At 42.8% G+C, this 16,596-nt stretch overlaps 1 protein-coding gene across 3 annotated transcripts in view; it reads left to right on the forward strand.

The window, feature by feature from the left end:
- IMPG1 (interphotoreceptor matrix proteoglycan 1) overlaps positions 1–16,596 on the forward strand; it is a 261,526-nt gene that overhangs the window by 75,361 nt on the left and 169,569 nt on the right. For all 3 annotated transcript variants that reach the window (XM_075268295.1, XM_075268296.1, XM_075268297.1), the window contains exon 3: positions 9,330–9,496. In XM_075268295.1, coding sequence (XP_075124396.1) covers positions 9,330–9,496 — 167 coding nt within the window. The remainder of the gene's footprint in view (positions 1–9,329; positions 9,497–16,596) is intronic.

The raw sequence follows: 16,596 nt of genomic DNA on the forward strand, positions 1-16,596 counted from the left end.
GGTGGAGGGAGCCTCTAACCAGCCCAGTTTGGACCAATTCATGGTGGAGGGAGCCTCTAAACAGCCCAGTTTGGGCAAATTCATGGTGGAGGGAGCCTCTAACCAGCAGAGTTGTGGGAAAGCAGGGTGGAGGGAGCCTCTAACCAGCAGAGTTGGTGGAAATCAGGGTGGAGGGAGCCTCTAACCAGCAGAGTTGGGGGAAATCATGTTGGAGGGAGCCTAGTATTAGCAGAATTGTGCAACGCTTATGGTGGATGAGTATGAGGATGCGGAGGAATTGGAGAGGTTGAGTACAGACATGGAGTTTCATGTTGGGGTGCTTTACACAGGTGGGCACAAAAATGAAGGCTCTATCCAGTGGTGGTTCATTTTTATCAAAGTGAGCCGGTCGGCACTCTCAGCTGACAGACGGGTGCGCTTGTCAGTGATGATGCCACCGGCTGCACTGAACACCCTCTCAGATAGGACGCTGGCGGCAGGACAGGACAGCACCTCCAAGGCATATAGGGCAAGTTCAAGCCACAGGTCCAACTTCGACACCCAATACGTGTAGGGCGCAGAGGGGTCGGAGAGGACAGGGCTGTGGTCGGAAAGGTATTCCCGCAACATGCGCCTATACTTCTCACGCCTGGTGACACTAGGACCCTCCGTGGCGGCACTTTGGCGAGGGGGTGCCATCAAGGTGTCCCAGACCTTAGACAGTGTGCCCCTCGTTTGTGTGGACCGGTGAGAACTTGGTTGCCTACTGGAGGAACTGCCCTCCCTGCCGCCAACGTCACATGCTGGAAACATCTCCATCATATTCTGCACCAATTGCCTGTGGCAAGCATTGATGCGATTGGCCCTCCCCTCTACCGGAATAAAAGACGAGATGTTGTTTTTATACCGGGGGTCAAGGATAGCAAAGATCCAGTACTGGTTGTCCTCCATGATTTTGATAATACGCTTGTCGGTTGTAAAGCACCCCAACATGAACTCAGCCATGTCTGCCACAGTGTTAGTTGGCATGACTCCTCTGGCCCCACCGGAAAGTTCAATCTCCATTTCCTCCTCATCCTCCATGTCTACCCATCCGCGCTGCAACAATGGGACGATTCGAAGTTGCCCGGAAGCCTCCTGTATCACCATCACATCATCGGACAACTCTTCTTCCTCCTCCTCCTCCTCCTCCTCCTCCATTAAACGCAGTGAAGCGGACAGATGTGTGGACCTACTCTCCAGCTGTGACGGATCGGATGCTATCCCTAACTCCTCTGTGTGATCTGAGTTATCCCTGATGTCAATCAGGGATTCTCTCAGAACACACAAGAGCGGGATTGTAAGGCTCACCATCGCATCCTCAGAGCTCACCCTCCTTGTGGACTCCTCAAAGACCCGTAGGATGTCACAAAGGTCTCTCATCCATGGCCACTCATGGATGTGAAACTGAGGCAGCTGACTTTGTGGCACCCTAGGGTTTTGTAGCTGGTATTCCATCAAAGGTCTCTGCTGCTCAACCACTCTATTCAACATCTGAAACGTTGAGTTCCAGCGTGTGGGGACGTCGCACAAAAGCCGGTGTTGTGGCACATGCAGGCGTTGCTGGAGAGATTTTAAGCTAGCAGCGGCTACTGTCGACTTGCGAAAGTGGGCGCACATGCGCCGCACTTTCACCAGTAGCTCTGGAACATTGGGGTAGCTCTTTAGGAAACGTTGCACCACTAGGTTGAAGACGTGGGCCAGGCATGGAACATGTTGGAGTCCGGCAAGCTCCAGAGCTGCTACCAGGTTCCGGCCGTTATCACAAACGACCATGCCTGGGCCCAGGTGCAGCGGCTCAAACCATATTGCCGTCTCATCGAGGAGGGCATCCCTCACCTCGGAGGCAGTGTGCTGTCTGTCCCCCAAGCTGATCAGCTTCAGCACAGCCTGCTGACGTCTACCAACGCCAGTGCTGCAACGTTTCCAACTCGTAGCTGGGGTCAATCTAACAGCGGAGGAGGAGGCGGTGGCGGAGGAGGAGGCGGTGGCGGAGGAGGAGGCGGTAGAGGAGGAGGAGGAGGGGGGTGTTCTTCTCGTGTCCCTGCCAGGAATGTTAGGCGGGGAGACGAGGTACACCGGGCCAGTTTGGGAAGCAGTCCCAGCCTCAACTACATTCACCCAGTGTGCCGTCAGTGAAATGTAGCGTCCCTGTCCGCATGCACTTGTCCACGCGTCGGTGGTCAAGTGGACCTTTGTGCAAAGCGCGGAACTAAGGGCCCGCCTGATGTTGAGTGACACGTGCTGGTGCAAGGCGGGGACGGCACACCGGGAGAAGTAGTGACGGCTAGGGACGGCATAGCGAGGTGCCGCAGTTGCCATCAGGTCCAGGAAGGCGGGAGTTTCAACAAGCCGGAACGCCAACATCTCCTGGGCCAGCAGTTTAGCGATGTTGGCGTTCAAGGCTTGCGCGTGTGGGTGGTTAGCAGTGTATTTCTGCCGCCGCTCCAATGTCTGAGAGATGGTGGGTTGTTGTAAAGAAACGCCTGATGGTGCCTTTGATGGTGCAGGAGAAGGAGATAAGACAGGACCAGGGGAGGATGAGGTAGAAGTCAACAAAGTGGCGGAGGCAGATGAAGTGGTGTCCTGGCTCGTCCTCTGGAGTGCATCGCCAGCACAGTCAGCAGTGGCAGTGGCAGAGGCAGAGGCAGTGGCAGAGGCAGTGGCAGTGGCGTGAACGGCAGGCGGCCTTTGTCCTGCCGTTGCTGCCTGCCACTGATTCCAGTGCTTGGATTCCAAATGACGGCGCATTGAAGTGGTGGACAGGTTGCTCTTCTCAGAGCCCCTAATCAATTTCGAGAGGCAAATTGTGCAGACAACACTATATCTGTCCTCGGCGCATTCCTTGAAAAAACTCCACACCTTCGAGAAACGTGCCCTCGAGGTGGGAGTTTTTCGGGGCTGGGTACGAACTGGAACATCTTGGGAGATTCCGGGTGTGGCCTGGCTTCGCCTAAGCTGCTGACCTCTGCCTCTGCCTCTAGCTACCCTTTTTGGTGCTGCACCTGCCTCAACATCCACACTACTTTCCCCGCTTGACATCCCCCCTGTCCAGGTCGGGTCAGTGTCCTCATCATCCACCACTTCCTCTTCCAACTCCTGTCTCATCTCCTCCTCCCGCACAATGCGCCGGTCAACTGGATGCCCTGACGGCAACTGCGTCACATCATCGTCGATGAGGGTGGGTTGCTGGTCATCCACCACCAAATCGAACGGAGATGGAGGAGACTCTAGTGTTTGAGCATCTGGACACAGATGCTCCTCTGTTAGGTTCGTGGAATCGTGACGTGGAGAGGCAGGTTGAGGGACAATGAAAGGAGCGGAGAACAGCTCTGGGGAGCAGGGACAGTTTGGGTTATTGTTCTGTAAAGCTTCGGAATTTTGGGAGGAAGGAAGACAAGACTGTTGGGTAATAGGAGGAGAGGAGGCAGAGTCTGACTGGCTGCTGGACAATGTGCTGTAAGCGTTCTCTGACAGCCATTGCAAGACCTGTTCCTGGTTCTCGGGCCTACTAAGGTTTGTACCCTGCAGTTTAGTTAATGTGGCAAGCAACCCTGGCACTGTGGAGTGGCGCAATGCTTGCTGCCCCACAGGAGTAGGCACGGGACGCCCTGTGGCTTCACTGCTACCTTGCTCCCCAGAACCATTCCCCCGACCTCGCCCACGGCCTCGTCCACGTCCCTTTCCGGGAGCCTTGCGCATTTTGAATTCCTAGTTAGAAATTGGCACTGTATACCAGTAGTAAAAATTGTGGGTGCACGTAACCCCAATATATTCTTTGAATTCCCAGTCAGACACTGGCACTATATGGCAGTAGCAAGAAATGAGGGTATTTGTATTCCCAATATATTCTTTGAATTCCCAGTCAGACAATGGCACTGTATACCAGTAGTAAAAATTGTGGGTGCACGTAACCCCAATATATTCTTTGAATTACCAGTCAGACACTGGCACTATATGGCAGTAGCAAGAAATGAGGGTATTTGTATTCCCAATATATTCTTTGAATTCCCAGTCAGACAATGGCACTGTATACCAGTAGTAAAAATTGTGGGTGCACGTAACCCCAATATATTCTTTGAATTCCCAGTCAGACACTGGCACTATATGGCAGTAGCAAGAAATGAGGGTATTTGTATTCCCAATATATTCTTTGAATTCCCAGTCAGACAATGGCACTGTATACCAGTAGTAAAAATTGTGGGTGCACGTAACCCCAATATATTCTTTGAATTCCCAGTCAGACACTGGCACTATATGGCAGTAGCAAGAAATGAGGGTATTTGTATTCCCAATATACTCTTTGAATTCCCAGTCAGACAATGGCACTGTATACCAGTAGTAAAAATTGTGGGTGCACGTAAACCCAATATATTCTTTGAATTACCAGTCAGAAACTGGCACTATATGGCAGTAGCAAGAAATGAGGGTATTTATAACCCCAATATATTCTTTGAATTCCCAGTCAGACAATGGCACTGTATACCAGTAGTAAAAATTGTGGGTGCACGTAACCCCAATATATTCTTTGAATTCCCAGTCAGACACTGGCACTATATGGCAGTAGCAAGAAATGAGGGTATTTGTATTCCCAATATACTCTTTGAATTCCCAGTCAGACAATGGCACTGTATACCAGTAGTAAAAATTGTGGGTGCACGTAACCCCAATATATTCTTTGAATTACCAGTCAGAAACTGGCACTATATGGCAGTAGCAAGAAATGAGGGTATTTATAACCCCAATATATTCTTTGAATTCCCAGTCAGACAATGGCACTGTATACCAGTAGTAAAAATTGTGGGTGCACGTAACCCCAATATATTCTTTGAATTCCCAGTCAGACACTGGCACTATATGGCAGTAGCAAGAAATGAGGGTATTTGTATTCCCAATATATTCTTTGAATTCCCAGTCAGACAATGGCACTGTATACCAGTAGTAAAAATTGTGGGTGCACGTAACCCCAATATATTCTTTGAATTCCCAGTCAGACACTGGCACTATATGGCAGTAGCAAGAAATGAGGGTATTTGTATTCCCAATATATTCTTTGAATTCCCAGTCAGACAATGGCACTGTATACCAGTAGTAAAAATTGTGGGTGCACGTAACCCCAATATATTCTTTGAATTCCCAGTCAGACACTGGCACTATATGGCAGTAGCAAGAAATGAGGGTATTTGTATTCCCAATATATTCTTTGAATTCCCAGTCAGACAATGGCACTGTATACCAGTAGTAAAAATTGTGGGTGCACGTAACCCCAATATATTCTTTGAATTCCCAGTCAGACACTGGCACTATATGGCAGTAGCAAGAAATGAGGGTATTTGTATTCCCAATATATTCTTTGAATTCCCAGTCAGACAATGGCACTGTATACCAGTAGTAAAAATTGTGGGTGCACGTAACCCCAATATATTCTTTGAATTCCCAGTCAGACACTGGCACTATATGGCAGTAGCAAGAAATGAGGGTATTTGTATTCCCAATATATTCTTTGAACTCCCAGTCAGACAATGGCACTGTATACCAGTAGTAAAAATTGTGGGTGCACGTAACCCCAATATATTCTTTGAATTCCCAGTCAGACACTGGCACTATATGGCAGTAGCAAGAAATGAGGGTATTTGTATTCCCAATATATTCTTTGAATTCCCAGTCAGACAATGGCACTGTATACCAGTAGTAAAAATTGTGGGTGCACGTAACCCCAATATATTCTTTGAATTCCCAGTCAGACACTGGCACTATATGGCAGTAGCAAGAAATGAGGGTATTTGTATTCCCAATATATTCTTTGAATTCCCAGTCAGACAATGGCACTGTATACCAGTAGTAAAAATTGTGGGTGCACGTAACCCCAATATATTCTTTGAATTCCCAGTCAGACACTGGCACTATATGGCAGTAGCAAGAAATGAGGGTATTTGTATTCCCAATATATTCTTTGAATTCCCAGTCAGACAATGGCACTGTATACCAGTAGTAAAAATTGTGAGTGCACGTAACCCCAATATATTCTTTGAATTCCCAGTCAGACACTGGCACTATATGGCAGTAGCAAGAAATGAGGGTATTTGTATTCCCAATATATTCTTTGAATTCCCAGTCAGACAATGGCACTGTATACCAGTAGTAAAAATTGTGGGTGCACGTAACCCCAATATATTCTTTGAATTCCCAGTCAGACACTGGCACTATATGGCAGTAGCAAGAAATGAGGGTATTTGTATTCCCAATATATTCTTTGAATTCCCAGTCAGACAATGGCACTGTATACCAGTAGTAAAAATTGTGGGTGCACGTAACCCCAATATATTCTTTGAATTCCCAGTCAGACACTGGCACTATATGGCAGTAGCAAGAAATGAGGGTATTTGTATTCCCAATATATTCTTTGAATTCCCAGTCAGACAATGGCACTATATGGCAGTAGCAAGAAATTATGGTATTTGTATTCCCAATATATTCTTTGAATTCCCAGTCAGACAATGGCACTGTATACCAGTAGTAAAAATAGTGGGTGTATATAGCCCCAATTCTATTGCTAGGGGACTTGCAGGGTATTTCTGGGGTGAAGGTGGGGGGGCACACCGTTGGAACGGGTATCGGGGTATATATCGGGTATACGGGAATACACTGACAGTGTATTCCATTCAGGATCCTGGGAAAGCTGGGTTGCGGCGATTGAGCCCGTCAGTGCCACGTTACACTGACAAGCTTCTCCCTGGAATTTAGCTCTTACAAGAGCTGTTGGTTGTCTTCTCCTTCCTATCCTAGCCTGTCCCTGCCTACCCAGAATCTAAGCCCTAGCTAGCTGGACGGAAACCTCCGTCCTCGGTGAATTGCAAGCTCAGAATGACGCGAACCTGGGCGGCGCTGTTCTTTTAAATTAGAGGTCACATGTTTTCGGCAGCCAATGGGTTTTGCCTACTTTTTTCAACGTCACCGGTGTCGTAGTTCCTGTCCCACCTACCCTGCGCTGTTATTGGAGCAAAAAAGGCGCCAGGGAAGGTGGGAGGGGAATCGAGTAATGGCGCACTTTACCACGCGGTGTTCGATTCGATTCGAACATGCCGAACAGCCTAATATCCGATCGAACATGAGTTCGATAGAACACTGTTCGCTCATCTCTAACTACTATATAAAACAGGTTTTAATATAAAGGTCCAATGGGCCTCCCTCGGCAGGAGTTATTGATCAAAGTCTCCTAGAAGAGGAATCTACCAGCTCAAGCCCCTGAAAACTAATCTGCAACGCATCCCCTGATGCTGATCACACACATGTCGTGCAACTGTCGTATCTTCCTACATTATGACTACTTACATTATGGGATTACTTTGTGATATATGGGACTTTACCTACTTTGTTGGTATTATATGTTATACCGCCACACTCCTTATTGTGGTCATTTTTTTATGTGGTCTTTACACTCACTCTGTGTCATTATACATGGATTTTATATCTTTGTATCAATAAATTATATGTTTTTACATTTTGATATAAGACTTGGTGATTGTTCTTTTGTATATTCTTTATTGGCATTCCAGTACATTGATTTTTTTACATTGTTGTTTGCCCATTTTTGTGTTTTTCATTGGAAATGAGAGAAACAAAATAGCGGTGTTGCAGTTATGATAACTTTTAATAGTTAACCGAAATAAAAGGTGTTACAAGACAAGCTTTTGAGACTACTCAGTTCTCTTCATCTACCTTGTCCAATGGACAAACATGAGTAGTCTCAAAATCTTGTTTTGTAACATGTTTTATTTCAGTTAACGTTTGAAAGTTATCATAACTGCATGACTGCTATTTTGGTTATCTCAATGAGAGAAATACTACATAGAAAGCTATCAGTTACTGAGCAGGGTTGCCCAAGACTAGAATGATCCAAGATGTAAATAGATAAATGACAAGCAGCAGTGACTTTTGCTGTCAGACTGCAGTCAGTTATCATAAAATTTTTCTAGATAGATAGAGAGATAGAGAGATAGATAGATTTACTAAGCTTCTCCTGCTCTATCATCTGCTGCAGACTGGACATTTTTTTCAATTTTATAGGTCTGCTATAAATCCGCTTGATGAAATGTGGCTAAAACATACCTCTTAAGATTCTATTAAAGAAATACTCAAGTTTTAAAAATTTGCCCCCATTTGAAAATGATCCATTTTATAGTATAATGGTACTAAGTAACTTACCGCCAGCTTTAATGTGATTTTTTTTTAATACTGAAATGCTTCTTTGGTGGTCTAAATATTGTAGTTGTGCTAAAGGCAAAATCCACAAAAGGGAGGATCAATTCAGGAGAAAATCAATTCAGCTGTAATTTAATCTTATTAAAATAATGAGAACACATTGATCACATCATTGGTTTCACTGTATGGCTCTTGCTTCCTTTCTGCTTGTTGTGATCTTCCCTGCTGTTTGTACAAAATAAAGCACATCATTTTTCTTAGTAATGGTTCTAGCATACTACTATGTTATGAAAAACGTAAAAAGTCATCCAGAATTGGAAAGGGCTAAAGTGCATAGATGTACTCTAACAAAATGGTACAGCATGGTCTTTCCTAAACACATGAATAGTACAGCCTTGGGTGTGTACTTTAAATGCCCACTCTGTTGCAATTTAATTGCCCATCTTGCTCCTTGCATCTCCATTCTTTTGTCCATTCTCAAGCCCAAACTGTTTTGTATTACAAATACTGTTGCTAAATACTGTCCAATACTTAGAGGTTGTCCAGGCTAAGCAATATTTTCTGACAGCACAGCGGGGAGCGTGCGCGCGTGTGTGTGGGGGGGGTTGTTGAAAAATAAAACTCATCTGTCTCTGTCCCGGATGCTCCAGAGTCCTCCCAAGCTGGTCCGGTTCTGCAGCTCGACTGCCTTCTTGCTGGTGAGAAATCCAACAGTTGTGATGTCCTTGTTCCCTTCCACTGATGCCGCTAATAGGCCTCAGTGGTCACATGACCACAACGGAACTGCAGGACCGGACTGCAGAGAGAGGCACAGGAGCACAAGGTATAGGTGAGTATGGTTTACTTTTCTTTCTTTCACCTCCCAGCCTGATTAATAAATAAAATTTTGTCCTGGACAACTACTTTAAGCATGTGACTTCAATGAGCAGTTCAGGTTGGTAAGATGGGTATCCTAGGATAGGTTCCCTCATATGAAACTGTCGCACAGAGTGAAAATTTAACTTTCAGTGATACTATATCATGCTACAAAAAGTCAAGTTAACCAATGCTAAATCAATGCATAAACATAGCTAGCTACATTAATTCTGTTTTAATTTCTTTGGTTTTAGTCTGCCAGGAAGCAGTATGGGAAGCCTTTCGAATCTTCATGGATCGAATTCCTCAAACGACAGAATACCAGACCTGGGTTGATGCATGTCAACAAGAATCCTTTTGCATATTTGACATTGGAAAGAACTTCAGCAGTTCTCAAGAACATATGAATATTATTCAGCAGGTAACATATAGTGTATCTAATAATGATTTCTGGGTGATTTTACACTATTGGAACCTGCATTTCAAGCCATTTCAGTCTTGTGTTCAGTACTGTACATTGTTTTCGTGAGGCAGAATGCAGTGCAGTTCTATTACATTCTGTTTCATTCATCTCTCTTCAGCAAATGAAAGCAATAAGATTTAGTTCCACTACTAAAGAGGACTTGTCACTAAGTGTGAAAAGCTAAATTATATGCCTCATTTCATTGCCGCTGTTCCCCTGAACAACTTGGTGTTTGCTTGTTTATTTGTTTAACCCCTTCCCTCCGCTAGCACTTTTTGACTTCCTGACCAAGCTAGATTTTTCAAAACTGACATGTCACTTTATGTGGCAATAACTTTGGAATGCTTTAACTTACCAAGGTGATTTTGAGATTGTTTTTTTGTAACACATTGTACTTCATGTTAGTAGTAAATTTTGGTTGATATATTTTGTGTTTAATTATGAAAAAATAGAAAATTTGGTGGAAATTTTGAAAAATATGCATTTTATAAAGTTTGAAATGATGTGTATTGCATACAGATAGTCAGACCGGCAAAATTATATCATAAATCTCATGTCCCAGATCTCTGCTTTATTTTGGCATCAAACTTTAGTCACCCTTTTATTTTTGAGGGATATTATAAGGTTTAGAAGTGAAACAACAATATTCAAAATTTTCAAGAAATTTCCAAAACCCATTTTTTAAGGGACTAATCCAGTTATGAAGGGGTTTTTGAAAGACCCTTGTATTAAAAAACCCCATAAATCACCCCATTTTCAAAACTGCACCCCTTAAATAAGCCAAAACAACATATACCTAGTATTTTAACCCTATAAGTGCTTAACAGGAATTAAGACAAAATGGAGGTACAAATTTTATTTTATTTTACTAATATTTTCATTTAGCCCTAGAATTTGCACATTTACAAGGAGTAAAGGAGAAAACGCATCCCACAATTTGTTATGCAAGTTCTCCGGACTACCATAGTACCCCACTTGTGGGTGTGAACTAATATATGGACGCACAGCGAGACGCAGAAGGGAAGGCGTGCCAAGGAGCTTTTAGAGGGCAGATCTGGCTATGATCAGTTTCAGGCACCATGTTGCATTTACAAAGCCCTTGAGGTGTCAAAACAGTGGAAACCTCTAGAAAGTGACCCCATTTTGAAAACTGCACCAAAGAATTTATCAAGTGATGTAGTGAGCATTAGTAACCCAGAAGCTGTCAGCCTGTGTAGACGCACGGGGCTGACAGCTTCCTTTTTGGCAGGATCAACCAGGTATGTGGAGGGAACGGCATGGGGCAGACCCGGGGTCACTGATCAGACCCCGGGCTGCCCATTACAAACACCGGCGGGGGGTGCAGATCATATACCGAAACCCTTGAGATGCCATGTTTGACCGCCATCATCTCAGGGGTTAACACCCGTGATCTGACCTGGTTCCGACCGCGGGTGTTACAGGGCATTGTCATCCATAACATATGGCTGACACTCGCAGGGCATGGTGCGCACACAGGTTCTGTGTGCGCACCATGCAGTCGCCGTAGTACTACAGCAGTTTGCGGGAAGAGTTTCACGGCAGTGCCATACTATTACGGCGGATGTCAGGAAGGGGTTAAATCTGTCCACCTCTTCAAAAGATATGTTAGGAATGTTATATGTGAATTATCTGATTATCTCAAGTGGGTATAACCTTTTGTATTACTGTGATGCAATAAAAGCTTTCTGCCCACTTGGAGAATCAGACCTAATTCAGGTTCTCAATCTCTTAAACAGCATTAAAATATCAGAAAATAATGCAGACAGATATGTGTGTTTAATCTGAGAGAGGAACTAATGAAGAAACTAATGAAGGTGGTTCTTCAGATAATTTTATTACAAAATTATGATAGCTTCTGCCCGTGACTTCATCTGCATGTTGTTGGCATCGACGATCCGCCTCCCATCAGCTCCACTTGAGGAGAAGTGTGCTGACTTCTGGCTACCTTCATAGCTCTCATTTTGCCACAAATTAGATTTTCATTTTCCCGGCCTGTTTAAAATTGGGAAACTGCCAATTTGAATTAAATGGATTTTACCATCTCAGTGCCTCAGTACTCTGCCTGTAGTGTTTGCTTCTCACTTCCTGTATTTCTCTCAACCCTCCTCCCTCTGGCTGAACAGGACACAGAACACTTATGTAGATCAGATAAAATGCAGATGCTTCTACAGAATGGACTCTGTATAATCTGTGTGTTTATATAGAGAAATGAAAGACCTGGCTTTATCAGAAAACTTCAATTAGCTGAACGATTGTCCTGCAGGCAAGAGCAGTTTAATATTAGTAGGATACATAAATTGATAACCGTTGTCAAGTCATGTCATTTACCTGGATAAAAAGTATCCTATGTCTTAATCCAGGTTACAAACTAGCTATATGCCTGATTTCATTCAAGTCTGTTCAGCCATTTTTGTGCGATTAAGTAACAAACATCCAAACACACAAACATACAAACTTTCACATTTATAATATTAGTAGGATCATAGACATTTTTGGCATATTCACAGGATATGTCTGACACTGCACACCTGTACATGGGTTTCTGTTCTTTGAGTCCACTTGGAACATCTGGTTTATTAAATGTCAAACATAACATTTCAGATGTCAAATAAACCCCTTCCATATATCAAATGACATACAGTAATCTTAAACAACGGTTCAAATACGCCACCTATAAGCCAAATGAGGTCAAGGGTCAACAGCTCAATTGCCAAAATTGGTCAAATACATACAGACAATTCCTTGAAAGTGCATGATGACCAACACCCAACTAGTTTGCTCTCTTACACAGTATGACATCAGTTGTAAGGTATCACAGTCTCTTGTGGCTTATACGTAGTCATGCTGCCTCCAACAGTGCCCCCTTCTCTTACTCCATGAGCAAATTCATCTTCACCCAGAAAAGTATAGTCACTCTAAGGTTAACTATGTTACAAACTCCCTCTGAGTAATCCTGTCAGTGAGAGTTGTTAAGCCATAAACCTGGCCTGGTCTTATTACTTCAAACAGCTTGCTGCCAGACCAGATTATGCAGAGGTAGTGAGTCTGGTCTTGTGCTCACATAAAGGAACAGTTTCACCCCTGGCATTATTTGTTTCCACACATACCATTGCATTATACGAATGACACATGCATGAACACAATTTTCACTAAGATAAGATAATTCTTTAATAGTCCCACCATGGGGAAATTTAGTGTATTACAGCATCATGGATAGTACAGTAGTATATAGCAAGAAAGAAACACATACAAACTCATGGCAGATAGAGAGATACTAGGAGTCATAGCAACTAAGAAAGAAAGAAAAAAAATTCAGGATCATTTAGTTCTCTGTGCGAAGTGATGTTGATAATACAGCCTGGCTGTGGTTGGAGGACACGAGGAGGGGGGCACAGCAGACATAACAGGCAGAATCATCTATCATGAGAACATGTGATAGTTCCTTTGGTAGGTAGTAGGATCTCATACTCACAGCTGATAATTCCATATCTTGCATTAGCACTATTGTTCCTTAACCACAAAAATGCCTCAAAAGTGCACCATCTTTCATGGCAAGTCCTCCTCCTTTCTCCTTACCGATGTCACGTGTTCTATCCACCCAAAGAAGTCTGAAGCCATCCATGGGGACAGGGCGCTGAATTATTCCTCGATACAATCTGCCTCTCTTGCCATATTTCCTTAACTCTAGGGGAATAGAAGAAAAAAATTCCAGTCAGCCGACCGCAGGCATCTTCCAAGCATAAACAATAGATGTCAAAAGATTTCCTTGAAAGAAGAAGTCTGCAATTTCATGCGATAGTTCTTATTGATTTTTATGTCATTTGATCTGAGGATGTAGTTTGTTTTCATCCCAAAATGTGTTATCTTTGTTGAGCCATTTTTATTGGTATCACCCTGTTGTCCATTATGGCACCTAATTTTGGAGAAGCCATGTAACCCGGTGTGACTTTTATGTTGAGTTCTCTGAGCTCTTCTGATGTCTCTACAAGTATGGTCCTGGATTCTCCAGGAGCAGTTTACTATTGATTGCAGCTATTTCACCATATCCATTATCCTCGCTGTTTTAGTTGTGTCTCCATGAAACCACCCAAGATGAGTACCCCACTGTGAGGACCAAAAGGTGATTTTTGGAAGCACTATTTTACTTGGTTAGAAGTCTCGCACAGGGATAACTCCCCACTGTTTTTATCCTCAAATTAGGCAAGTCTTTCATTTGGGCAGTGAGCCTGCACTGAAATCTATGCAAGCTTATAGCTTGCAAAGAGTTCAGATATAGTTTACATAGGTAAACTAATGTAAATGATCATAAATGCAATGCGCCCCCATCCTCACCAGGCCGTCCTTTCAGGGAAACTGACCCAAGTAAAATGGACAAACAAAAAGAATCAATTACATTTTCATCAGTTTTCCAGTTACACCCTAACTTTATGCATCAGCTTAAAGCTCATAGAAACAAATGGTATATATAGAATAACTTGATGAAACACTATTTTAGCATAAAAAAAACTAATGCCAAAAATGCAATGATGTGAAGTTTGGAGTATAGTATATTTTAATTAGTCATTTTTGTCACATTTTTGGTCACAGGCAACAGAATCAACTTGTATAAATACATTAATAGAGTGTCTTAAATACATATATATCCAATGAATTGCACAAAGCTAAGATACTTGAGATCCACTTAGACTGAGGCCACATGTTACAGAAAAGCTGCAATTTTTTTTTTTTTTTTAACAAATTTTGCTGCATTTATGCTACAATCAGGAGTAGATTTATCAGAAGGGAGAAGTTTAAACTCTGTGAAGCAAAGAGGGTGTTATCGCTTATCTCTTTGGAGCAAAGGCAACAGTCTCATTGCTCCAAAGTGGGGGGTTTTTGCATATTGATAGAAACTGGAATATCTCAGCAATAGAGGCACCATTTCACAAAAAACACTGTTTGATTTAGGTCACCCTAATCTATCCATCTGCACGGCTGGGTTGATATGCTCTGTTCTGGTGACAAACTCCCTTTAACATTATAGATTTATATGAAGATTTATATAGGAACAGTGTGTAGAATTTGTAATGCCACCAAACTTCCACAGATTGAGGATAAAAGCCAAACTCTAGTGAAACTACACAAATAAATTAGAGATTTACACACCTAACAATTCTGGAATTAATTGACATTAAAAAGGAAATTCAATCAAAATTATTTTCTAAACATTTCAATTAAAGGTCCACCCAGTGGTACTTTTCTTACAACATACTGTCAAATTTCCAGTAACTGAAATCTCTGAGCAATGACAAATGGTTTTAATATCACATACATCAATTTAATTCTGAAAAGTATTTTATACTAGCCTCTGCCCGCGACTTCATCTGTGGGTTGTTGGCATTGATGATATGCCTATATTCAGCAAAATGCTGCCGTCGATGATTTGCCTGCTCCGGCATTTTGGCAGCTCGCAAACTGTCCTGCTGCTGACCTTGTTCCTCACACCATGCCTGCGATTGTTCCGGCATCTCAGCAGCTTGCTGGGATGCCATATAATGAGCATGTTGTTGGTGTTGATGATCTGCCTGCTGCGGGGTTTCGACAGCTGTCAAGTTGGCCTGCTGCTGAACTCGTTCCTCGTGCTGTGCCCGTGATTGTTCAGTATCTCAGCAGCTCGCTGGGATGCCATATAATGAGCGTGTTGTTGGCATTGATGATCCGCATGCTCCGGCGTTTTGGCAGTTCTCAAGCTGGCCTACCGCTGAACTTGTTTCTTGCACTGTGCCTGTGATTGTTCCGGCATCTCAGCACCTTGCTGGAACATCATATAATGAGCATGTTGTTGGTATTAATGATCCGCCTGCTCCAACGTTCCTGCAGCTGTCAAGCTGGCCTGCCGCTGAACTTGTTCCTCGCGCTGTGCCCATGATTTTTCCTGCATCTCTGCAGCTCGCTGGGATGTCATATAATGAGCATGTTATTGGCGTAGATGATCCTCCTCAGCTGCGCTTGAGGAGAACTCTGTTGTCTTCTGGCTTCCTTCATAGCTGTCGTTGTTTGCGACAAATTAGATTCTCTTTTTCCAGGCATGTTGAAAATTGGCAAACTGCCAATTTGGATAAAAGGTGTTTTCCCATGTTACTTTGTCTGCACTGGAGCAGATCAGATAATATGCAAATGTATATACACACTGAGGGTTAGTGTCGGTTTACAAAGAGATATAACAGCCCTGGCTTTCTCAGAAGGTGAGATAATAAGAGTGTAATATAGTATGTGAACAAAAATTGATAACAGTCATGAAGTCATGTCATTTACCGGGATAAAAAGTAGCCTATAATTTAATCAAGGTTACAATCTATCTATGTGCCGAATTTCATTCAAATCCGTTCAGCCGTTTTAGTAGGATAGGATCACAAATATGTGACATATTACAACAGAGGTTCTCAAACTTATTTCATCTACCGCCCACTAAGAATCTAGAATTTATTTTCTAGTGCCCCTTAAAATTTTTCACTTTACATCTTTAAAATCACAATCGCAATCATTACTTTAATTATACTGGCCATATGAGTCTTATCCTGTTTCTGAGTTCAAACTTACATTTTAAATGAGACTGTTCTAATTAAAACAATAAAACACAATTTTATAAATAATATTTAGAACATTTTATTCAAATTAAAACATTTTAATTTAAAATTTAAAACTAATCTAATGTGAAGTTGGAAGCTGATGATTTTTAACAAGTTTCTTAATATCATGCTCGAATTTACGCAAAAACAACCGTAAATCACCGCGTTCGGTAACGTGGAAACAATTTCTCTTTTTAGTTAGTAGAATTGCCACAGCACTAAATCCACAATATGACTATCAAAAATAGTTGAACAATTAACCACAATCGAGGGTACGAAAGCCATGATAAATTATTTTATACAAACAGGGCAGGAGTAAGAAAGAAATAATCCATGTAGTATAGTAGGTAGGTTTTGATTTTAGTTTAAAATATTAGAAAAATACAAATCAGCCATCGCACCCCTAAACTGCTTCAGGACCCACCAATT

Source organism: Leptodactylus fuscus, chromosome 3 (genome assembly GCF_031893055.1).
Source record: "Leptodactylus fuscus isolate aLepFus1 chromosome 3, aLepFus1.hap2, whole genome shotgun sequence".
Lineage (NCBI taxonomy): Eukaryota > Metazoa > Chordata > Amphibia > Anura > Leptodactylidae > Leptodactylus > Leptodactylus fuscus.